This window comes from Scatophagus argus, chromosome 6, assembly GCF_020382885.2.
Source record: "Scatophagus argus isolate fScaArg1 chromosome 6, fScaArg1.pri, whole genome shotgun sequence".
NCBI classification, from domain to species: Eukaryota; Metazoa; Chordata; class Actinopteri; family Scatophagidae; genus Scatophagus; species Scatophagus argus.
The window spans coordinates 3,587,104-3,613,004 of record NC_058498.1 but is presented as its reverse complement, the minus strand read 5'-3'; the positions used below and the strand labels follow the sequence as shown (position 1 = coordinate 3,613,004).

At 42.3% G+C, this 25,901-nt stretch overlaps 3 protein-coding genes across 5 annotated transcripts in view; 1 reads left to right on the top strand and 2 right to left on the bottom strand.

Moving 5' to 3' along the window:
- The window catches only part of fnbp1l (formin binding protein 1-like), a 40,678-nt gene extending 30,933 nt beyond the window's left edge, over nt 1-9,745 (bottom strand). For 2 of the 3 annotated variants that reach the window (XM_046392655.1, XM_046392654.1), the window contains exon 1: nt 9,580-9,743. In XM_046392655.1, coding sequence (XP_046248611.1) covers nt 9,580-9,603 — 24 coding nt within the window. In that variant the 5' untranslated portion in view covers nt 9,604-9,743. Of the gene's footprint in view, nt 1-9,579 lie in introns of all 3 variants that reach the window. The other variant, XM_046392656.1, reaches the window with a different exon arrangement.
- A 1,390-nt stretch (nt 9,746-11,135) lies between these two features.
- si:ch211-198n5.11 (methylcrotonoyl-coenzyme A carboxylase 2) lies at nt 11,136-18,336 on the top strand. Its single transcript, XM_046392310.1, has 13 exons — nt 11,136-11,289; nt 11,877-11,975; nt 12,460-12,624; nt 12,701-12,897; nt 13,095-13,273; nt 13,452-13,532; nt 14,325-14,503; nt 14,585-14,798; nt 15,021-15,112; nt 15,709-15,865; nt 16,108-16,230; nt 17,113-17,343; nt 17,505-18,336. The coding sequence occupies exons 1-13, from the start codon at nt 11,270-11,272 to the stop codon at nt 17,589-17,591; spliced, it is 1,824 nt and encodes a 607-aa protein (XP_046248266.1). The 5' UTR covers nt 11,136-11,269; the 3' UTR covers nt 17,592-18,336.
- On the bottom strand, nt 18,048-24,915 carry LOC124060914 (retinal Mueller cells isomerohydrolase-like). The gene is made up of 14 exons (XM_046392311.1): nt 24,713-24,915; nt 24,038-24,120; nt 23,059-23,209; nt 22,472-22,579; nt 21,734-21,875; nt 21,454-21,601; nt 21,228-21,309; nt 20,933-21,065; nt 20,291-20,433; nt 20,075-20,204; nt 19,602-19,716; nt 19,407-19,501; nt 19,197-19,308; nt 18,048-18,952 (listed from the first exon to the last, which is right to left on the bottom strand). Exons 1-14 carry the CDS (start codon nt 24,889-24,891, stop codon nt 18,807-18,809), a joined length of 1,767 nt encoding a protein of 588 aa, XP_046248267.1. The 5' UTR covers nt 24,892-24,915; the 3' UTR covers nt 18,048-18,806.
- Between the last annotated feature and the right edge of the window lie 986 nt (nt 24,916-25,901).

The window sequence follows — 25,901 nt, the reverse complement described above, 5'->3', positions numbered from 1 at the left end:
TACAATCATACTTAAAATGTTTATTATTGTATTGTATTATTATTATTATCATCAATGTTATAATAATCATTACACTAAAAGTGAAATTTAGAAGTAAACAATCCATTATGGAAATAAACTGCTGGTAAGTCACGCCTGACAATTAAAGCTAAAGATATCTGAATCTGAATTCATCTTGACAGCCTTAAACCTCCTCTGCTGAATTTCCAGATAAATTGATGGAATATGCTTCAAGGTTAAAATATTATTTACTATCCATTAGCATTGGTAGCTGGTCAGTATCTGACTGCTAACTAGCTTGTTACAACGAATAAGTAAGGAAGATAATGTTCACAGCCAGCAAACGCCTCCAGACTCATCACTCTGTGGGGCTTTGTGCACAGAAACAGTCTGTTGACTAACTTTTTAAAGATTAAAACAGCACAAGTAATATCCAAACATCACTTTACAACTGTTTCTTTTTGCAATTTGTCCAAGTCACAAAATAAATGCTAATCTAAGCTAATCTATCTAACAAGACTAAGAGCCTGCAACCATACAGCAGCGGTTTGAGCTAAATGTGAGTGTCCACATGCTATCATGCTTACAGTGCTGATATTTTGTAGGTATTAAGTTCACCATATAAGTTTTGCATGTTGGCGTGCTAACTTATAAACACAAAGTACAGCTGAGGCCGATGGGAATGTCATTAGCTTTGCAAATATCTGGTCATACCTACATTTTGACCGATGATGGACGCTAGAGGCAAAGACCATGAGAAAATTTCATGACAGTCCAGTCAATAGTAGTGGATATTTTGATATTCTGATATACCAAACCTGTATGGCTGCTTTCATTATTTCTATCGGGTGCTACTACGTTAATGAGCATTAGTTACTGTTGCTTCCACAGCTCTGCAGCACATCTTCAGCCGTGAGCAAAGACCCATGATGAGATACAGGATTTCTGAGTCTGGACTAGAAAAACACAGTAGTGTTTGTGTGTTTCTTAAACATTGCTTTGGGAGACAACAGTGGGTCACAAAGTGGGTTTAAATGGGTTCACAACTAACTAAGAAATCTGAATCCTGTTTGAGACTTCTGTTGTCATCTCATTGCAAAAGAGAGTCTCTGCAAATTTATAGTTGGCTGATTCAAGCACTCGAGGGAAGACAAGTCTCAGGTTGTCAGGAAATAAAGGACTGTGAAAATATGTTTCCACATTTCCAAAGAAAAGGACAACAAATCCTTTAGGATTCCTTCTCTTTCATTTACAAAAAATACACACAAATCTTTCCTCTGATAAACAAGAGGGATAACCAGCCAGCTCAGAGTCAGCCTGCTTCTTAATATCCTTTGTCCTGCACTCTGACTACCTGAAATATTACAGTCTGGGGTACCCATGGTATCCAGGGGGTATACTGCATACTGCAGGGATAGGTTACCTCGGTAACCAGAAACCCTCCATGTTGAGCAGCTACTGAATGTGTGTGTGTGTATGTGTGAGTGAGTGCAAATGAGCAGCACAGAGCTGAAGGCAACACAAAGCAGTTTTATTGGGCTCTGAAACTTCACTGGCCAAACAAACAGCCTGGGAAAACTGCTCTGTTACAAGAATTAACATTGTCTCCCTGCAAACAGGCTCTGTGTTGGACGGGAGGACACACAGAGAAAGGAAAGACGGGCGGCGAGACAGACGAGAGGGGGTGGAGCTGTCCTAGTTATGCTTATCCCGCGTATGTATGTACACACTTTTGCACATGATGTGTGTTTTAAATGGTATGTGCACTGTGGCAAATTCCTGCCAAAAGCCAGTGTTTCCCATACACACACTTATCGACCAAACAGATTCTGCAGACCGACAAGGCAGTGCTGTAACGGTGCTTTTGTACTGCCTGTACACAAGGTTAACTGCTACATCAGCACTTGGAGGTGGGGACCTACAAGAACCCTGCATCAAAAGACGAACTGTAACCTTCAGGTCACAACGCCTGCATGGTTTATATGCAGCTGGAGCCACAAGACGTTTGAGTTTATTTTTGATGCAGACGTGAATTAAGGGTCAAACCAAGTTAAAGTTCATTGACTACTTAATTGGGGAAAAAAATCTAATTCATTTTTAAAGCAAAAATACCATATACCATCTCACTTCAGTGTCTAAATGTTAAGATTTGCTGCCTTGTTACAGTGATATACAGTTATATCACTGTACATAAATATCTTTCTGCTTTGGTCTTTTGGTGAAAGAAAACAAGGAATTTGAAAAACTGCATAAAGAACAGATAAGAAAACAGGAAGAAACACTGCCCGAACATCACCTCATTAGTTTCTTTATTCTGCACTCCAAATCACCAAAAGGCTGTTTGAGGGTTTGTGACACTCAACCGTTTTATCTTGGCCTGTGAGATACCCTAAGATGAAAGTGTCTGTGCTGAAAGATCCACGGGAAAAGCAGGAGTATTAAGGAGTATTGTCAAGAGGAAGGGAGAGGTGCAATTATTAACTCCACAGTGGGATAAGAGGAGCTGATGGTCTATGGTCACATGGCAAACACACACCCGCTGCTCGCTGCTCACATGTACACAAACAGGGAACAGAAAGGGGCTTCATCTGCTCATTCTTGATTTATTCCGCATGCTTTGACTGTGGCAACCAAGGGAAGTAACGGCAGAGACAGAGAAGCAGATCGCTGAACGTGGAAATGAAGCGACGTGTATGTCACTAAATTGCTGTGTGCGTCCACAGAGCAGATAGCATCAGTGCAGCTCGTGTGTTCAGTACACAGCAACCAAAGGACACGAGCTGCAGGATATCTCGATTCTACGTCACCAACACCAAGGTTTACAACAGGTTCAAACTAACTACAAACATCAGTCTCACCACTGTTTCAGTCACAAGAAATTAGCCTGGTGAACACTAAACAGGAATGTTATGTTAGGGAGGTGATGCACAGACATTCACTGCCAAATCATATCCAGCTAAAAACAATGATTATTTTCCAATGGTGGTTAATCTGCTTAGTTTACACAATGTGAAAAATGTCCGTTGCAGCTTCCTAAAACCCAGGGTGGTGTTTTATCTCCATGCAGTCTGGTAAAAATTGATCAAACCTAAATAAAACAAGCCTTGATAGAGAGCTACAGAAATGTGTGTGGCAGGATTTATTTTTATTTAATTCAAACTAAGAAACAGAGAAACTTATGACTGATGAAAACTGACAGATGGGAATTTCTGTTGTTTGGTTAATCCAGTTAAGGAAATTAAGGTGCAAAAAAAAAACAAAAAAAATCAGAAAAATAAAATATTTTCAAAAGGAGTTTGTCTCATTGACTTGCAGCATTAGCCTCCCCACGATAGCCTAATACGACCAAAGGTAGATACATACATACAGTGCTATGAAAGGTTCGGCAAAATTGGTATATCATGATGTTGCCCAACCCTCTTCACGGGCATCGCAGTTAATAAACAGGGCTATCAAAAGGGAACGCCATCAGTCTAAAGTCCACACTACCGCCTGTGAGCATGTAACACAAACAGGCCTGAGACTGACAGCAGCCAGCCATCCAGCAGAGGCTTAGTGTAATGACTGGGTCGGAGACCTAGGGAAAATTCACCAGAAAAATTCCCAACATCTTCCAAATTTCCATGTGTCCTAAACCCTGCATTTTTATCTGCTGGCTAATAAAGTAACTGACTAATAAACAGCTGACAGACAGGCCGACTCCTGGAAGCACAGCACAAGCGTATGAATGCAGCTGCTGCTCTGATCCAAGTCCTGCATCTAAACAAGACATGACTCGGAGACGTCTGGAACAGCTTCAGTCTCAGTGATTCAGTTTTCACTTCCTGGAAATAAATTACAATAAACACTGACGTTCCAACCATAGACAGAAATTATAAATAATGGAAAGAATTAATTTTTATGACTGTCGTGAGCAAATGCAATGAACCAAAGGTTTAACATACATGTAGCAAATGTCTGCCACAAATCATGTATCTCAAAATAGGCTGAACTTCATTCACTCTTTCTCTTTTTCTAGAAGAAACTGACGGGCAACCCTGCAGGTACAAACCTGAGCCCATATAGTACTCCTTGAGTTATGCATGCCACCATTCACGCTCATAGAAAAAGAGTATCACAGCAACAAGAGGCTGGTTGGGAGGAGGATCACAAAGTCGGGTCATGTAACACTTGCTGACCCAGTTAGACTGATGGATGACAAGTTCATCCAGGGTCACTGAAATGTGCACAGGTGTGATGGTGCCTGCATCCAAGAGGATGGCTGCCAAACAGCTGGCTGGGTGGATGCAGCTGTGACTACATCCAGAGGGAGGACAGAGAGCGAGGCAGGGGGAGCACAGGAGGAAGGAAGAGTGGGAGGGAGAGGAGCAGTGGGGACAGAGGAAGAAGTCAGCAGCTCCACGTCTGCGTGTGTTAGGACTCGTCCCTCAAAATGAAACGCGTTTCAGAAGATGATGGATTGGTCATTCTTTTTCTTCATTTAATTTCTTCTTTTCATCGTCAATGTCGTCCAGATGGCATGTCTTGACACTCAACACATTTAAGTCCTGATTATTCATCTCACCGTCACATGGGAACATTTCAGAAATCACACCTGGGCTACAGGATACACGACAATTACTGAACAGCATTCATACTTTCATGCTACGAGAGAAGATCAAACTAAGGAAGCATCACTCATTAAATAATAGTTTCAATGGACACAGACACACTTGATCAAGTCGAGGTTTTCAGAAGTAACAATACCAGAGCTCATGCTGCTATTTTGCTCTTATTGTTAATGTCTGGATCTTTTTATCCAGTGTTAACTCATTTTGACTGACAGCCCATTCATCCTTGATGTATCCTGTTTCTATGACTGTTGCAGCAGCCAATTTCCCCACTGGGATCATTAAAGTTTCATCTCATCCATTATGTCTGTGAACTCTGCTTGTCTCTCAGTCCATCAGCCTTCACCTCCCACCATATGGAAACATCCCTTCCATCCTTAAACCTCCTCTCTGTCTTCATCTTTATGGGCTTTCTCCTCCAATATTCTCTCACATCTCCTTCCTGCCACTCCATCTTCATCTTCCTCCTTGTCTCTTGCAGATGTGTGTTATCACAATTTTGTTAATTAAGAAAGACATCCACCCCCACACTCAGGACATAAATTAATGTGGGCTTGTCACTTCCAAACTCCGAGGACTGAAAACAACATGTTCTCTCACTCACACCTTCTGAAACACCTCCCTCCACACACAATGTGTTGAAAAGCTTGGCTTGACTGGATATAACAGCCTGTCGTGTCCGGGCCAGTGCCCTCAGCCTCCACATGACTTCACTCACACCCGCTGTGACCTACTGGAAACCACGGCCAAAGAGAAGAAACACCAAATGGTGGGTCAAGGCTCGCTTTGTGGTCGCTCCCCATTGGCAGACGCCACAAGGAGTTGTGTTGTGCTTCCTATAAATCTATCCTCATAGCCCCTTTTTACGCAGCCTGCTTGAGGTGGGAATGTCGCACAATTATTCCACCTCACCATTCTGTAGTGACAGAGCCGAATCGACGTCCGTGTATGAAGCGTGAGCTGGCCAGGCCGGCGCCTGGTGTGACATGAGTTACGCAGGAGTTTCACACCACTCCTCTTTTGTGTCTGCAGAAACAAGGCTTTCAGAGCCAATGCAGAAGAGTATAGCCTGATCATAACTGATGAATTAACCGTGTAGTATTTCAAATCCAACAAGTGAAACAGTCTACTTAAACGGCTCAAGGCGATAGACCAGCTGTTCAAAACTGTGAAGTATTTACAGTTTTATAAACCTGAGAGAATCCCCAGATACACCTGACTCAGGCTTCAAGGAACTCAACTGAAAATAGAACACACATGAAGATCACTCTGACATTGCAGGTGTTGCTCAGGTGTGTCTACTTTTGCATCACCAACAAACACACCCCAAACGCATTTCTAAAATATTGCCCAATCCTTATCCGTATCTCTGAAGGCAAAACAAGGCGAGACAACACCATTTGAAAGCAGCAGAAATGACACCTTAGAGTCAGTAAACTGGAATCATTCCAGACCCTGATATACCGAAGGCTATGGTCTATAAATATTACATACAGGAGAGGAGACATCGAGCCCCCTCGTCAGAGTTCAATGGGATGAATGCCAAGAATACAGACAATCCTGTGGTATCATTGATCCTGTGGATCAAATGATTCAAACATGCCCGCCACGCCCTCACTACCCAGTACTCCAACAACACCTCCATTAGGAAACCCGAGGGAACACAGTAATAAGTATTTTCCAAATCCACACAACATATGAAGGAGAGAAAAGCAAACTCTTGTGACTCTTGATACCCAGCAGGTAAAACTCACTGCTCTGAATCCGAGTTTCCACAATTGGTCTACAGTCTCCTGTTGGTTTAACGGCTGACAGGCTTCAAAGTAAAATCAAGAGTCTAGCCAGCCGTTTAGAACCTGTCCTCTTTCCCCAACCTCTGCCTCCTTTATCCCCTTGTCCTTGTCTTTCAGTTTGGCCGATCAGCAGAGACGGCTGCCAGTCAGCCTCTTGTCCTTCAGTCAGACTTGGCCGCTCCACTCTGCTGGCCTCAGGCTCACCTCAACCAGACAGGCCAGAGCACAGCATGGCAGCATCCTGGCACTTAGCGCACACACACACAGCACACACAGCACACACAAAGCCTTAATTCAGACAAACACTTCCTACTTTATGTGAGTGTCTCGGAGGGCAGGAAGCCAGCGTGGTAATAGGATGTTCCTCACTCGCTTTGTAAATCTTTGTCTCAAAGATGTGGGCTGAAGCCGAAACGCAGGGCAAAGCGCCAAGCTACGCTGAACATACTAATGCTAACTTCAGTGCTAGATAATTATTTAGATAATGCTGTTAAAAAATGCCCATTGATGGACTTTAAAGATAAAAAAATGTAAACAACTGATGCATTTGTGTACAACATGAGGGATGGGGCAGCCACAGGAAAAACCTGTGAATTCAGTCGGAAAAAACAAGATTTATGTTTTTTGGGTTTTTTTCAGACTTTCTTCTGACTTTTAACTCGTCTCTCGAATTTACTTAAATACAGCATCATTTTTGAGCTGGTCAAAACCAGCAGGAAAATCCAACAGTAATGAGTTGCAAGTAGTCAATTAAGAGAAAATCAACTGGCAACGAAGTTGATGATCACATTATCATTTCACTTATTTCTCAACTAAAATTCCAGAAATTACCTGCTTAGATGTAAATACTTGTGGCTTTAATTTTTCTTAAATACTAGTTATTTAATATCTTTGAGTTTTGGACTGCTGGTAGCATTAAAAAAAAGAAAAATGACATTTCCTTGGGATCTGGGAAAAGGTGATGAGCCTCTTTCAGTATTTTTACTGCGATTGCTATTGGACAGCCAGTCGTGTTTCCCCCGAGGTCAGACAGCCAAACTCCTACTGATCCATTCGTGGTCTGTAATATAAAATTAGGTGGACAATCAAGTCCGACATCATATCGTCAGTAATCTGTGAAACACAACAGCCAATTGTTTTACATCCCGTGTTACAGACAATAATCCGTAAAATGGGATGCGTAATCTGACATCAGACAGCCAACATATTAATCCCATCAGGGGATTATGACGGCTCGTCAGACAGCGTCTCCGCTCAGCAAATCACAGCGTGCTTTGCTTTGCTACAGCACTGACGAAAAGATGATGCAGAGATGAATCAAACACCTTTACTGAGCGAGTAATTGAATATCCAGAAACAACAAACTATACTTACTCATTCTTCATGACGGATTTATTCCTTGGACTTATTTTACTGGACTCAGATTGGTGGATTCATTACATTAAAAACCCTGCTGTTGAATTCTCATCAAACTGCGGTGTTGTGTATTTCTACTACCTGTTAAAACTTACTGTTATCTTTAATTTTCTTTCCCTGGGTTTGCTTGCTTTTAAGAACTGCTCATACTGTGAGATAAAAACATAATACTTGCCCATAATTTTAAAAAATTTATCACAGACATCTATTTACAATGAAAATAGTACAGTGGGTCAGCCTGAACAGTTTTCCTGGTTTGAACACTCTTACATCTTAGATGTTTATGCAACTGAATCAAATGGCAGCAACATGCAGAAACCTGTATATAATCTTTTCCTGATACACATTCACTCCTTCAGAAACACTTCAAAAACACTGAATCTGTAACACCAGAATTTCTCCACTGGTCTCTCAGTCTCTCTGGGAACATACAAACTGCACAAACTGAGGCAGCTGATTACATCCTACTCACTAGAGGGGAGGGAGGGAGGGAGGGAGGGGGAGACGAATATCTGAATGGATAATATGAATGGGAGATCCAAAAACAACACTGATATCCTGACAAATCACATCTCGTTCATGTGTGTGCTATTTCACAGTCCTTCTGAACCACAAACAGCTATCTCTTTGTCTGTGGCGGCGCGCTCATGTCACATCTGAGGGCTGAGCAAGCAAAAAATTAGCTTATATTAAACTGCAGATAATAACCACTGAGGTCAGCTGGAGGAGTATCATCTCAGGGAGGTGGAGCAGCACACACACACACACACACACACACACACACACACACACACAAGGGATGCTGCTGGTTGCCTCTCTGGTTACAACAAGCCTGCGATGGCCAACACCCCTAAAACACAGGCTGAAGCTCAACACGCTGTTAGTTATGGCTCCTACTGACACAAATATTCAATAAGGTAACCTAATGCTGCAACAAATACTGAAACCACACCATAACAACCGCTCTGAGACCTGGAAGTGATGTAAAAGGAGACATCCACTCATTCTAACACCTACTGTATTTGTATATATCTACTAAAAGCAGCAGCAGCTCATGTCTGAGTGACTTGAGTAATAAAATCTGATCTGAGTGGTTTGTCTTTAGCTTGTTGAGTTGCGATAGCTGAGCGCTGTGGGCTGCAGTAGGATGTCGGTGGATCCAGTTCATATGAGCATAAGACCCCCCCGGTCACATGCCAGTTAAGACAAAAGACTGGATAACTGGCAACAAAGAGCCAACCAGTGAGCGGAGCAAACGGCTGTGAAGTTGAGCTTCATCTTAAGTAGCCCGAACAGGACGGTGGTCTCCACCCGGATCACGCCGTCTCTCCACCCTGCCAGCTTCTCCTTGAGACAGGGTGTGACACACTAAAACCCGTCAAGATACTACTTGGTAACTTGCCAGTCAAACAAAAAACATCCGTATGAGCGGCACAGATGTCATGTAAGTTGACGGGTAATCTGGCGGAGGAGGCAGCGCGACCCCCGCCCCGGCTGTCTGCGGGCTCGCCTCTATTGTTCCGCCGCTGTCACAGCCGTTAAGGTGCACCGCGGATTAGCTTTAGCCTCGCCGGCTAACAGCACAGCCGGACAGCTAGCGCGAATGTTAGCCGCTCGCCGCTTTCCAGACAAAGCTAAAGGTAACGCGGCACCTTTCCTCCACTCCATTTCCCACAAGTCGGTGTGTTGTCCGCGTCAAAACGCGATCCAAACAAGCGGGACACTTCATCGGAAACACACTTTAAAGACTTTACACGTACCCAGAGCTCCGTTCCCCAACTCATTGCGGATTCCCCTGTCTGACTTCTGCCGTATTGGACGCAGTTTTCCCCGCTCAGACTCTCCCGAACTGCCGCTGGGACTCTGGTGCTCCTGACTGACTGTGTGCCGACGAACACACTCCTCCTCCTCCTCCTCCTCCTCCTCCTCCTCCTGCTCCTCCTGCTCCTGCTATCCGTCTGAATCAGCAGGGCCGCCCAAAGCAGGGGCCCTGCTCCGCATCGGCCCTGAAAGACTTCATGTCAGTTATTATTCAGGTGATTTTGGACTTTAGAAATAAATAAAACCGATTCAAAATTGTGGATTCTTGTAAAATGATGTGATGTACAAGATAAAGCCTAACATACAAGCTAACCTGGAGAGAAAAAAATCCAAGAACTGAAGTAAATCAATTAAAAAAAAGGAGTAAACCAAAGAATAACTGAGAGCCCATATTTAAATTTTATTTATTTATTTATTTAAAAACTGAAGAACTGCCACATAAGGACGGGAATAGGGGGTATTTTCTGGATTACATTGTGATCAGGCTGATTGAAATGAGGTTATAGTTTTGTCATTGTGCTTATTGTTAGATCCTTTGCTAAATTTTCAAGGCTATTTAACGTTTATCTTCTTACATATCAACGTGTAAAATTCAGATGGATCATAAAATAAATCCATTCAGCAAACTAATGAATACATTAATATAAATGTGATCCTTGAAGCTCAGAAGAGATGTGAAATCAAAAACATGGCTATGCACTAATATCTGATATAGAATTTGTCTGTCGTCTGCTATATATCGTAAGGAATTTACAATGGGGTGTTGTTGTTTAATTTTTTATCCCCATATGATACTTTTGCAACGTTTATAACAAATTACTTAAACTTCTGGCTGTGCTCTCTGTCCCACAATAGCTGGATTAATTCAAAAATACAAGCATCTTCTCTCAGTTTATGCACATATCATGTAGGCCTACAGTGCGTTTCCAAAGCCCTCTAACACAAACATTTCACTTTCAAAACATCTGTGATTTATTTAAACCACAAAGGGGCCAGTTTCTGTTTTTATTTTGTTAATATTAAACTCTTACTGCCATAATAGTTTGGACACAGACCAAATTAGTGAGTAATTAGTGAGTAACCAGTTCCCTCTAGCGGCCAAAATCTGTCACTACAGATAGATAGATAGATAGATAGATAGATAGAAATAACAATATAGTTCTTAAATACTTACACCTGTGTGTGCTATGTGTATACAGAAGCAAAACAGAATAACAAATAAAACGTATTATTAAAAAAATCATATAATAATCAAGTCAAGGACAGCAACCTCAAATCTCGACATAAGTACATCATCTGTAATTTCTAAGTTATGGGACTGATAAAGGATTAACTTATCTTATCTTATCTTATCTTATCTTATCTTATCTTATCATTTGAGTGTGTGTATTTACATTCACCTGTTAAGCAGGTAGACTTTAGTTCTTCAGTTTAATCTTCCTGCCACTTTACACTTCGCCTTCCGCTCCTGTGGGTGGCAGTAGAGTGCAAACTGCCAACAAACACAGTCAAGAGGAAGAAGAATTTCCTTTCATTTACTACAAGGCGATGAAGTAGTTCTGTTCTTGGGTTTGTTTTTAAGCTACTGAAGTTTTCTAAGTGGCTGTATTACAGCAGACACAGGCAGACATGTACCGCTGTCTGTCAAGGTGAGAGTCTTTACATTTTGTCTTCTCATGAGTCCACAACGTTATTGTTATTTCTCACTTGAGGTGCACACAACCTCTTCACGACCTTTGGCATACATTTCTTTCTGTATACAACATGCTAACGATTTCCACAAAATCATTTAACCTTATCCCATAGCCTACATATAATTATGTTTAGATTTACGTTTAACAGACAAAATATGAGTAAGAATATGTCTGCGGAGATCAGTTGTTGTCATTTACAATAATGTTTCCCAACCTTTTTTGAGCCCAAGCACCCATTCATCTGCACCACCGTTTATGGTCCAAGTGTCTTCATATGACTTAATTTCATTCTGATGTTGCTTCACTGTTCATCATATAACAGTGGATATAGTAATGCGTGCCACAATATTTTTTGCAATGGTTTGGTCAAGTTGCATTCATGCTACAGTCACATGAAGTTGCACAAGCTGGACATACCAGTCATTTATCCATCACTTTTACTTGTAATGTGAAATAGTTGCCCTACAGCTACTGTAGCTGATTCATGATTGAATTCCCATTGGTTTGTTTGTCCTCATTGCCTCTGTCTTTGTCCACAACAGGAGTGTGTGTAGCAGAGCGAGAGTGTGTCCTGCCTTTGTGCCTCCTTGTGCCCAGCCACCATCATGGACGTTGGGAAACACAGCAGAGAGACATCACAGGTGACTACCGGTGCATCACCAGACCTCCAGTGGTTCCCCGGACTATAAACGAAATATAACAACCTACATTGGATGTTAAATTAAAAAAAAAAAAATAGTTCTATTCTGATATACTTGTGCCAGACACAATCACAAATGTTTCTTCATTAATAGGATCACGTAAAGTGGTGCTATTGCCTGTTAGATTTTGGGACTCCACAGATATTATGAATGAAGAAGAATCTGACTTATTAACTCTTTGTGCTTACTTTTTGATAAGTCATTGACATATTTTCAGTTAAGGCAGTTAAATGTTAGCATGAAACACTGGAGCTGATGATGTACTGCAGACATGTTTTTGTTATTCATGCTCTCATCACTTGATAGTTTCCAAGTATAGGGAAACTGTAAACTGGTGGTAAACATGCTTTTCTATTAAACTTTATCCTCTGGTATCTCTGACTAACTGTTGATTGGTGATTTTCTGTATGAATCTGCGGTGCAGGTTGGCTGAGCAGCGTTGGCACTGCTCAGTCCGCTGTATGAGCTCTGCACCGCGGAAGAGGAAAGCCCTGCGCAGTGCCTTCCCTGTGCTGGAGCAGCCCCTCCAGCCCATCCACCAACATGTGTACGAAGCTAACGTCCGCAACAGCAATGCCTGCCATAAGAAGTAGGTTCCATTCTTGTCACGTTATTGAAGTGAATTTGTGAATGCACGGCGTTCATTAACTCTGTCACTCTGGAAGGTACGTGGAGTTGAGTGAAAAGGTCAGGAAAGGGGGAGGGGAAAATGCCATCACCAGACACACCCAGAGAAACAAGAAGTTGCTGGTGAGGGATCGGCTGCTCCTCCTGCTGGATGATGAGGACTTCCTGGAGTTGTCGCCATTTGCTGGTCTGGGTCTGCCATATGGGGACATCCCTTCAGCCGGCTGTCTGACTGGTCAGAAAATACTAGCTGCAGTCCTGTATCTTTGGTACTAACCATAGAATGTCTAATCGGACTAATTTCACTACAGCTAAGAGCCTCAGATTTATTCAACTTTTCAGACAGTTAGCAATTAATTTCCCACCTTATGACGATGTAAGCTCGACTTACGTCCCTACGTGGCCTGTGTCTTTGTGAATGTATCCACCCAGGGATTGGCAGGATCAGTGGCCTGTGGTGTGTGTTCATTGCCAATGATGCTACAGTGAAAGGCGGCACAGCGTATCCAATCACAGTGAAGAAGCAGCTACGGGCACAGGAAGTAGCAATTCAGAACCGCCTGCCTTGCGTTTACTTGGTGGATTCTGGAGGAGCTTTTCTACCATTGCAGGTTAATACACACACACGCACAGGCACACACACACACACACACCTCCTTAATATGTGCTTTGGAACTTTTCATGTGAAGGTCGGCTTTCAGTCATCTCTTGAAGCTTACTTGTAACTGTTTTTGTTTTCTGTTTTTCTCCAGAATTGTTTTGTTTATTTGTTCTTGTGTGTTTATCCAGTCAGAGATCTTCCCTGACAAGAACCAGGGAGGAAGGACGTTCTATAACGAAGCCATCATGTCTGCCATGAAGATCCCTCAGGTGAATAAACATAAAGTAGCACAGGTTTGCCTTAACACAATGGAATGAAGTTAAAACAGGCTGTGAAGTTAATGATAAATAAATTTGTTGGATTAAACACAAAACAGACATCACATCTGACGTGCCCCTATGCCTGAGACCATGTACAAACAGACAAAACAATTCATTGTACTAATAATAAATACCCAAAGAATTAAGCTATATAAAGTATATTTAAAGGAAGAGTATGATACTGTTCTCTAGTCCATTTGTTGTTGAGTAGTGGCATCATGTGTGCAAATTACCTTTCTGATGACACAAAGCAAAATTAAATTGGTGTTAAATTATTAAAATCTTGTGTCCATAGAAGGAAAAGGTAAAAATATGATCCATGTTTTAGGTCAGCACCAGTCCGATTGTGTGTTATTTGAAACTTTGGATTCCGTTAATTAATGATTTTTCAAGTCTTCATCAAGTGAATTCAACAAAAAATGTTACCTGATGAGCTAAAGATTGAATGTCGTTGATCAATACAACACTAATGACATGTGTGAAGGATTAAAAAGGTGTGAAGGATTATTTGATTCCATCTCAGTTAAATTTTTTAACCTCTGCACCTTCCATTAAAACTTTGTGATCTGCCAGAATTTGTCTAATTAACTATTTGAAAAGTTAAAATTGTCAGTCTCAAAAGCTGATGTTAAGTTAGAAGAGAAACGGATCCACAGCAGACTTTAAAGAGCTCTCACAGTTTTAAAATTGGCCTCCTTTTAAAATGCTGTTTCGATATAACAACATGTACTAATCCTAAAGGTGTCGGTGGTGTGCGGGTCGTGTACGGCGGGCGGAGCTTACATCCCCACAATGGCAGAAGAGGCAGTGATGGTACACCGGATAGGGACCATATTCCTGGGAGGACCGCCACTTGTCAAGGCCGCCACAGGAGAGGAAGTGACACCAGAGGATCTGGGAGGAGCCAAGCTTCACGCTGAGTAGGTCCATGAATCAAATTGAGGAAATTAAGCTAACAATGAGTTCACATCATCAAGTCCAGTTTATTTTTTTGACTTCAGGGTGAGTGGCTGTGTGGACCATTTTGCCTGGGAAGAGAAGGAGGCGTACGATTGCACCAGAAACATCATATCCACCTTGAACTTCCAACTGCCTGAGGAGGAAGAGGAGGAGGAGATGCAGAAGAGGAGAGCAGAGGAGGAGCCTCTGTATAGTTCAGAGGAGCTTCTGGGACTCGCTCCCAGAAGTTATAACTACAGTCTGGATGTTAAAATGGTACAGCGTGCAACAATATAAGCGCACAAAGCTAGTTGGCTGTAGAGACAAGCATAAGGAGCAAATGCCCTCCTCTGGGTTAACAGTCAGACATCTACAGACAGACTTAATCATTACAACTTGACACTTCTTAGCAACTCATGACCTGATTGGCTGTTTGGAAAAATCTCCCTGAATCCACACTTAAAAACATGCCGTTGGTTGCTTCTGTCTGCCGTCCAGGTGGTCAGTCGGCTGACAGACGGAAGCCGCTTCCGGGAGTTCAAAGCTCGCTATGGAACAACGCTCATCACTGGCTTTGCAAAGATACATGGGTAAAAGATACACACACAAACGCGCAGGTTTAGATTTAGTCAGTGAGGGCAGGAGCAACGTGTGTTTTTCAGCCAACAAACAGCGAGTTAAATGCATCAATTACTGTATGTTTGATTCATCACATGAAAAGTGACTATTATTATTGTTAAAGCATATACAACAAGGACGCTATCGCTGCACAAACTGCATTAAAGTCATTGTGTGAATTTGCACTGTGCTGGCATATCTGGCCAGTAGAAACATGACTGAACAAATACAGTGAGCACCAAGGATATAGTTTCTGTAGTTTTCTGCTGCAGAGGTAACATTTTAATTGGTCTTACTGATGTTGTTATTGCTTCTTTAGAGACGCTTGTATAGTTTACTCCTTGTACGAACTCAGTGACCTCTCGCTCTCATCAGATTAGCAGCTGCCTTCAGTCATATCTTAATCCCATCAGCAGACAGAGGACCAAAACTAATTTCAGTGGCAGATCCTTGGCCAGTGAATTGTTGTTGAGAACAAATAGTTTTTAGGAACAAATTCAGTGCGTGTCCGTATTTGGTTATTTTATATGTGTATTTGTTTTCACTTTGCATATGTGCACCCTGTTAGCCACCTGGTGGGAATAGTAGCCAACAACGGAGAGCTGTCGTACCAGGCCGCGCTGAAAGGCAGCCATTTTGTCCAGCTGTGTGACCAGAGAGACATCCCCCTCCTCTTCCTCCAGAACACAGCACCTACATCAGCTCTAACACTCTCCACAGCGCAGGTATTCAGGAAAACACACATGGGCAGGATGTCCAGGTCTGTGTAAAAGCATTTCATAATGAGGGTTCAAAATTTTGTTATGCTTGCGTAATGACAATAAAGACTCTTGAAATTAGCATGAATCAGAAATCTTCACAGGGAAGAAAATGGAAAACCAGAATCTCCTTTTTTTTTTCTCAGTCACCTCTCAGGGCTTCTGTAATTTTCTCTCTCTCTCTTTCTGTCTGTTAATCTTTCTTCTAGGCAGAGATGAACAGTAACCGTCTGAAGGCTCAGGGTTCAATGATGTCAGCAGTGGCGTGTGCCTCCGTCCCTAAAATCACGGTGGTGATTGGCGGTTGCCATGGCGCTGACAGCTACACCATGGTGAGAAGCTCAATCCTTAAACATTACTGTAAGCATGCAAAGACCCCTTCAAAGTTGGGCTTTTCACTACAGTCTATTCACACCATCGTCAAGTCAAAGTAACTGAATCAGAAATGAACGGGTGTTTTTATTAATGGGTGAGCAGACAGTAGCGCGTGGCGCTGTCTTTGTGCATCTTCTTAAAACTGCAGATGTTCCAAGCTTTTTTTCCTGTAGTTTCATTATCTCACTTCATGATCTCCAGACACACTTAAACTCACCAACTGTGGGCTTGAGAAGTGTTGTCAGCTTGGAATCATAACAGATAAATGGTCCAAACAAAACCTCTTACAGCACTCCTGCAGGATGTTCAGTTTCTCTGCCGTCCATCTTTTAACTCACTTGTGATCAATACATAATGTTTTTGCCAAAATGTGGCAAAATACATGTTCTTTAATAGAATACCCCATCAAAATCCTTTCTAGTCTCACTGCCTCTAGGTTTAAAGTGTTCATCTGGAAAGTTTGTCTCAGATTCAGAGTCAGAAAGTATTATTTCCACCAAAATATACCAGAATATGGCCTTAATGCACAATCTCTGTCTGTTGCTAACCAGAGATGAGGACGTGAGTCTCATGACTTCTGTTTGGATAACAAATTTGATGACTTTGGACTTGCAACTCAACTTGGACTTGAACAGCAGTGACTTGTCACGTTCCTTGGACTTGAGCCTTTTGACTTGAAAATACGTGATCACTTCCTCCAAACAAATGGCTTAGCACCATAGAAACATACATGCAATCCGTACTGCTACACAGCATCATCATACATTATACTCCTGTTGGATTTAGGTTACAGGGTCAATCCCACAGTAATTTGAACCTTGTTTTCTGGTTGTCTCTAGTGTGGGAGGGCCTTTGACCCTAACTTCCTGTTCCTGTGGCCCAATGCTAGAGTGTCGATCGCTGCACCGGGTCATTCCAGCTCTTTGCTTCCCCCTGAGGCTGAGCAGGAGGAAGAGAGGAAGAAACAGGAGGACAGCCTGAATGAGAGGTTAAAGGAGGAGAGCTCAGCTTTCTTCTCCTCCGCCAGGCTCTGGGATGATGGAGTCATTCTGCCTCAGGACACCAGGAAGGTAAAATAACACGGCTTCGCTTCAGCTGTCACCATCTGGTTTCTAACCATTCAGGTGCTCTGACTGTTCTGGGGCTTTCCAAGTATTGATTAAAAAAATGAGTGCCAACATAATTCCATCTTGACCTTTCTCTTTTTGTTTGAATCTGTGTGTGTTGGCAGGTCCTTGGAGACTGTCTGGACATCATCAAACAGCAGCAGTATCAGCTTTCCACAGAGAAGCTGAAGTCAACACTTTTACGTATATAGAAGCTTCCATCCTCCTCCTCACTGGACACCACAAAGGTCTCATTGGTCACCTTCACCACTTTGTGCAGAGGAGCTGCACCCAAATAAACTGTTAAACAAACTCCTGCTAAGACCATACTATACAGTATGAGTAGGTGATGCCAGTTATCCCCATAACATGAGGACTTGTATGATATTGATGCACTTGTAGAGGATGATGAATATTCTGACTGTTGTGTATCCAGTTCGTTGTCGAACATGGCATAGAGTTATCTCGGAGTGATGTTTTGTTTTTTTTTTATTCACTCCATTTCTTTCTGGTCAAAATATCCGCAAAATGAAAGATTGAAAATGTATCTCGACAGAAGTCGCTGCTCTTCTGGTTCTCCTGTCGAAAACAGTCAACAGTCAGGAGATGAAGGATTGAGATGAAGATGTGTTCATTAAAATCCTTTTTAAAAGCAGCTCATGGGAAAGTGAGTGTGTAGCCTTTATTTTACAGAAATTCACAGTAAATGCCTAATCTGTAGCTAGTAATATAATTACAAAGTGTCAAATGTTCCTTGTAATGTAAGTTTATTTGTATAAAAGAAGAAAAAAATGTAAATATCTTTTGCAAAAATAGTATTTTTGTATTTAATGGTAATTTTTTGCTTTACAAGGATGATTTCACAAATCTACAGGTGCTATTTTAATGGTGAAATCATTTTAAATGCAGCCAATATGAATGTTTTAACAAAGGCAAAATAAACAGACTATAAACTCATGCTGCAGGTCGTTTCTCCATACACATGCACTTCTAGCTGTGTAAGAAGATGGCATTAGCATTTTTACATTACAGTCAGATTACATTACAGACGCCGCTCAGCATGTTAGCCACATAACAAAAGTACAAGGAAAAGAAAAATGATGCTTCAGCTTTATCAAAGAATTGCATCAACTGCTGATGCACTGTTGACTAACCATCACTGCACAGTAAGAATGGACATAATCTGGAATTAATAAGAAATGAGTCAGTTGTAAATATTTTATGCTTTTGCCTCCCTCGTTGAGTTTTAATTTTCATGCAGCTCACTGTGAATTTCTCTGAGTAAAGTGAGTTTGAGGTGGTTATGGGCATGATGGGTTCACATCTGGATCACAGACATTCTAACTGTACCACCACCAGTAAAAAACATTTCTGATGCTGATCGGCAGGAGAGTGGACACGGTGTGTTTTATGGTGTCAGGGTGGGGTCATGGTTTATACATGCCGTGGAGGGTCACGGGGATGATGGTGTTGACCTCCGCCCGGGCCAGCTCTGTCAGTTTCAGAGCATCCAGCACCAGCAGGAAGCCTGGTCTCTCTGCACCCGGCTTCACCACGATGCTCAGCAGCACACCTGCAACACCGAGTCAGACGGATTAAGATGAGGCAGTGGAGGCGGAAGATTTTATTTTTATTTTTTCTGCCCTTCCCCCTACATTTGATAGAGACAGCAGAAGACAGGCCGGCCAGAGAGTGCTGCTTGATGGCATTTGATACTTTGAAGTTTATTGGATGTCGTCCTTTCAAACAAGTAGCCTCCTGTGTTCATCTTTACATGTGTACTCTATGTTTCACGTATAGTTTTGTGTGTGTCCTACCATCATCCTCCTCTGCAGCTCCAGGTGTTGGTACAAACACTGGTTCTGACGGGTAACACTCTTCCTCCTGCCACACCCACGTCTCTTTGGTCTGTACATTCAGCTTCACAATCTACAGCAAGTGAACAAGAAACAGCCGGCAACGTTAACATCAGCTTCAGCAAACACTTTGTAAATTTCTCTAATCTGGGTAGATCAGAGCGCTCATACCCTGTCAGGGATGAAGTGGTTGAGTCCCAGGCCGTAGGCAAAGGAATACTTCTTCCCACAACACCGTGAGTAGTTAATCTGTGGAAACTCAAAGGCTGAGAGAGAGCAAGAGAGATTATATGCAAAGAAAGAGACCCCTATAATAATATACTGTATGTATAAGATGTGTGTGTGTGTGTGTGTGTGTGTGTGTACCCTGTCTTGGTCCAGAAAAGAGGACTTCAGGTTCCAGCCAGATGATACCATCACTGTGAAGAACAGCAGTAGCTGTAGTGTAGGACAGAGAGACCAGATTCTTTCCCTGCTCTTCCTGAAAACACAAGCACACACGTGGACGAACTCACACACACTCAGAGCACACTCTGGTGTGAAGGGTATTTTACACACCTTCTACTCGATCAAAAGTCTGGCGTGAGTGAAATACTGATCCAGGATAAGCTGCTCCACTGTCCCATAAAGCCAAACAATAACAGCTTTAAGTTAATCCTGGTTTGAACACACAAGTTAACCACACACGTTTAGCTTTAAAACAAGGTTAGAGTACAATCAGCTGGTTCCTGAGCATTTTAAGGAACTTATGTAATCAGTTTTGATTAGTTTAGATTTAGGAAGAGAGGGAGAAAGACATTTCAAAACAAAAGTTCTTTTAAAAGCATGTGTGGACGCACCCTGTGTATATCCAGCGGCAGCACGTATCGTCTGACTTCAGGCTGTGGAGCTCGCATCGCTGCTTTCTTCACTTCCTCCCACTCCTCCTTCAAGTTGGCCAGGTACAGGTAGTTATACACAAAGTCGTGACTGTGGCCAAAGAGGAAGACATGTAAGATGAGATGATTACAGTGCTCGTGAAACACACACACACACACACACACACACACACTCACCCTTTCCATGTGCAGACGTCGACGACGATGAATCCCTCGTCCTCATAGGAGTTAATGTGGTGAAAGATGTTGAAAGCTGACGTTCTGAACTTGTGGCTGCTCAAATACCCTGCGGGGTCCCTAGTGGCCAGGTGGAACCATGTCTAAGGTACGCACACGCACACACACACACACACACACACACACACACACACACACACACACACACACACACACACACACGCTGTATGAATAGAAATGTACAGCAATACTTCCCTTCCAATCCCAACAGACAGATTGTATTTGTAACTCCATACTTCCTGCATCCATGGACAGATTATGAAACACTGGCCACCCGGGCACATACATGTAAAAGGCCCCCCTCACTCCTTGTGCCTATGAACAGGACACCCCCGGTGACAGAGACACAAAACAGCTACATCTCTTTGTGGGAATTTTTCGCCTGCTTGTGACCATTTCATGTCACGTTGTGGTTGTGTTTGACATTCCCATAAACGTAAACAGTTTATGTTTGTGATGCAGGGCCACTGGGACTTTAATCAATCCATCCTAACAAGCCAACTGCCGCTCACCCTCTGGCTGTCTGCACAGAAGGGCTGTGTGCCACCACATGGCCACCCTTGTGCCCCTCCCCTGGCATACCCCCATGCTGTCGTTGGACTCAAAGCAGTCCATGTACGTGGCTCCTCTGACACCCCACGCCGACAGGAACTTGAGCAGGTTGATCTTCACTGGCTGCTCCACAAACACAAAATAGTTCTCTGTCATACCGAAACTACAGACAGACAGACAAACAGAGAGAGACAGACAGATAAACATACATCAGAAGCAGCAACGATTTTCTGAGGGATCACACACACAAATGGGTTTTTGGCTGGTACAGATCCAAAGCAGGGATTCTTGTGTGCTGTGAGAAACAGAAGAACCGATTGGCTACCTGTGAATGTAGGAGGGTTTTAACCTCTCACTGCTGGGTAGTTGAACCACGACCTGTGATTTCTCAAGATGATCAGACTTTTCTGGAAACGGACAGACAGCGATGGAGTGGAAGCATCAACACTCAGCAGATGGTAAAGTGTTTGTTTAGTTTTGTTTTCAATTAAATGTCCCTCTCTGATAATCAGATAAATAAACGTCATATGAAAATCTGGTGCGAAACTCACCTTTCTGAGCAGGGGGGATTTTCACAATATTATAAGCCAGACTCATGTTTTTGCCAAAGCAGTTACCGATGTTATAGACTGTACCATCTGCGTCAGTGTGGGGGTGGGCAGTCACCCCGTTCACTGACAGGTACTTACACAGGTCCACCTAATGTAAATACACAGACACAAGACAGAGGTAATACAAGAAAGAAGCAGCCATCAAACAAGTGTCATTTAAATCATTTGTTAAAATTGCCTTCCTTTTCAGAGTAATCCTGTCCACAGAGTTAGCTCTAACCTTCTTTAAAGTCTCCAGCGAATCAGGATCAACCTTAGTGATGTAATTAGTCTCTGTGACGGCGTAGAAGTCTTCACCGATCGGATAGACGTTCACCAGGCAGTTATCAGTCACCTCAATGCCTCTGAAGTAAGTAAAGAATCTACACAGAAACAAGGATGTTGTAATAATAATGTTTTAGTATATTGATATTGTGGAGTGTTGTATTTTATTACACACACACACACACACACACAGTTTTCACACAGACCCTGCAGAAAGCCAATTAACTAACTGGCATTGTGATTTACTCAACCTTTGTTTTTCAGAGTTGTAGTAGTGATGAAAGTTTCTTTATTATTGACTTATGTGCCAAATATTTTATTGATTAATTGATTGTTTCTTTTTTACCATAACAGGTCAGGAATTAGCAAAAGAAATTTGCATCATAATTGGCCAGAGCTCAAGTTGACATTTTCAACAATTCTGAACAATTTAATAATATCACAGAATACAAAGAAAACTGGAAAACATGCAAGTCACTTTTTGTGTCATGTATCAGGAGCGATGGGAAACAGCTGGCCTGGCCCTGTCCAGCACCTTCGCTCACTGATTAACACCAAAACGGCAGGTTGTGATTTTGGAAGCACAACTGAAACGGTTCCAACACATAATTCCAATGCTTCCAGTCTTCAGCCGAGCACAGATATGAGAGTAGTTTTGACCTTAATTACTAATAATGAAGCGCTCTCGGCTTACCTGGAGAAGATGTTTTTGCAGGGGTCTGGGTAGGCTGCTGTGCCGAACTCAGTGATGACCACTCTGTTCTCCGTCATGGCACGAACATACGCGTCGGTCCTGATAAACCTGCAGAGAGGTTATTATTGTCTGAACTGTTAGTGTCATGAACACACCGATTCTGCTCCATAGTCAAATCTTCTTTTGAAAAGGAGTTGGATGAAGGATTTGTCTGGTCTCTAGCTGCTGTGCATCTGCGTCTGACTTGTTTTTCTCTCTTCTCATGCAACATTCCAGTTTGGGTGAATTCAGCTAAATGGAACCACAAACCTCTCTGCACTAACAAAAATCAGATGTCATACAAGATCTGCATCTGGATTTGGATCTGAAAAGTGATAACAAAAGTGACAAACACTGGGATGCAGGCACTCTGCATGGCAATGTGGCAATGTTAAGACATGACATCTATTCCAGATCCAGGGGAAAAACTGCTTCAGAGGAAAGCACAAGAAAGTACAGCAGTGCTGTAAAAACGCAGACACAGAAAAGTGTGTCTCCAATGGCAGAAAAACGCTCTTACTTTGTAAGATAATTACTGGTGTTCTTACTTCCTGCAGTAGGTCACCTGACCACCCTTTAGGTCAAACTTGTGTATGAGAGCCTGTCCATCAAACAGGTGGTGGAAAGGTTCGTCTCCGACCTCGAAAAGACCAGGACCCATCCTGAGGAGACTGCCACCCAGCCATGATGGCATAACACCTGCAATGACGCACACACACACACACACACACAAAGATGACCAGTTATAAAATGAGGTGAGGTGGGAGGCACACAGTAAGACAGTAACCATACAGACAGCAAAAGGTCAGGTAATATTACATAATCAGCAACTATAACATTAAATTGAATATCAGAATCAGAATCAGAATTCTTTATTTGTCACATGTGGATGTGCATCCACAGTGAAATGAAAATATGGCAGAAATGCCAACAGCTCAGTTTGTGTGTGGATTCAACTAGACTGATATAAAATATTAATTAGTGAGCTTTATGGGCTCGAGCCAGGCTAGCTGCTGCTGCATAAATGTTATACTTTGTCTCATACTTCATTGTGACAGGCGTTACCAGAAATGGCAATATTCAGATAGAGTCATATATTTTGACAGCTGTTTGTGTAACTATAATAACTGAAACTTCAGTGTATAGGTTCATCTATAGAGCACTCAGAACACGCCTGACAATATTTGATCAACACTTTTTTCTTCACATAATTTCTCTTCCAGTGGGACAGACGTATGATAAAACCTTGGCAGTAACAAAGTACAAGTGGCTGAAAATCCTTATCAGTTCAGAGAATGTGATGGATCACAGAATAAAGTGTAACACCAGCAGTAGTCTCATATATTCGACTGACAGGTATGAGAGCGAAGCTGACTTTCCCATCTGAGTCTCAGTAGGAGAATAAGTGCATCTCCTGAAATGTTAAACTACCGGTAGTCCTTGTGGAAGCTGTCCCCAAGGCCTGGATAACGTTAGCATACAGTGGAGACAAAGACAAAACATCGAACAGGCTGCTGGCTTTCCTACCCGTGATCTTTGCAGGTATGGGTTCATTCAGCTCCTCCACTGTCTCAAAGATCTTCTTGTAGCCTCCGGCAGGATGCTCCACTCTGGGGGGGGGGGGGGGGGGGGGGGGGGCATTCCAATTTTATGAACATGATTAAGCATCTGTGTATATATCCAGCTAATACTTGGATCATGTTAGGACAGTTGACAAGACAGCCACCCCTTTAAATTCTGACTATTTATGACCTTTGCATCCAGCAAATCTGTCTCTTACTTTGAAATTAAACCTGAAACTGAAACACATAAAACAAAGCCGAGTGCAGCTTTTCTCCTGTTACTCAGCGGATGTGTTTTGTTGAGAGCAAACATAATCTCTTCAAAGTTTTAATAGGTATCTCACTGCTGCAGCGATCACATTTCTTTTTAATCTCATGTTGAAAACCAGAGTTTTGCTTTCCCTCATTTACAGTAAAAAAAAAAAATAATAAATTCTACTGGAAAACTCTACATCATCTAAACTCTACATAGTTGACACACCATCAAATTCTCTTGGAAGGAAAACAGCAAACGTCACTGAGTGGCGTCTTAAAGCAGCTTTCTCTTCTTTCATTCCAGAGAAGCCAATAAATACGAACCCTGAAAAGTCAAAAATATGTTTCGTCTAAATCTCTTCGAGAGGAGAAAAGTTTTACTCACCGGCTGACCATGCTGCTGTATGTTCTGCCCACACTCAAACACAAACAGCCTGCAAAAAGAGAGTCCGGCTCGCATTTAAACCACACACAGAGATTTCTTGTGGTGAGGAACGGGCCCCCTCCTCCTCTGTTTTTTCCTCTCATCCGCCCCTTTCCCATCCCTCCTCCCTTCCTCTGCATCTCCCTCTTCTCCTCCACTCTCCTCCCATGTTTTCCTTTCATGCCTGTTGCTCCCCCTTTTTTCTTCCTCCTCCTCCTCCTCCTCTGGTCTGAACAAGCCAGCTTTGTCTGCTTTCCTTTCAGCCCGTCTGGCCCTTGGCTGCATGCAGAATGTTCTCCAGGCTGCCAAGTCAAGGTTTTTGTCAACCTGGGAACACAAACACTCGCTCATGTAGCGATGATGTGGGTCAAACTAATAAAGTCAGCTTTTAAAAAGCAGTGTGTTGGTTCTGTTGTTTCTATGTGGATATGCGTGTAGAAGGTATCCTTCCTAATTAGTTCCAGACAGCCTCGACAGAACCTCTGTTAAAACTGCAAACTATTTTAATTGGCTTGCTCTGGAGGGGGAGGAAGAGCAACCGAGAAACAGAGGGAAATGGTGAATAATTAACCAGGACTATTTTTTGTTTTCTGTCATTTTGATGAATGAAAGTTAAACACTGAATATGAGGATGGGAGGAGGCTAGGAGGCTGTAAATAAAAACAAAATGACTGACTTTTTTGTTACGATGGGGACCGTAAATTTAAAGTTTTCATAGCTGAACATGATAACACCCTACTTTGTTTTTTTTGTACTGTGCCCAGAGGATGAATCCTCGTCACTTTGGCTGTTTTCTAATTTTCATGTAGTGATTCTCAAACCTTTTCATGACACTGGCACAAATTAGACTAGACTGACCCCTCAATCTAAGAATTGTTTTTATATTTTATTATACAAAGTGCATGAAACCTCTGACTAAAACAGTGGTACATTCTCTTCTTGCATTACTTATGAATTGAATTATAGTGAACATTATTCCCCCTGTTGTTGGAGACCCTCCTGCCTTCCCAGGCTTTTGTTGTCCCCGTCCTAACATGTTCGAGACATCTTGCTGCCGACCAATTCAGAAGGATATATTTACAGACATCAAGTTTAGTGTCGACATTAAATATATTGTCTGTGTACTGTTTTAATTGAATATTACGTCAGA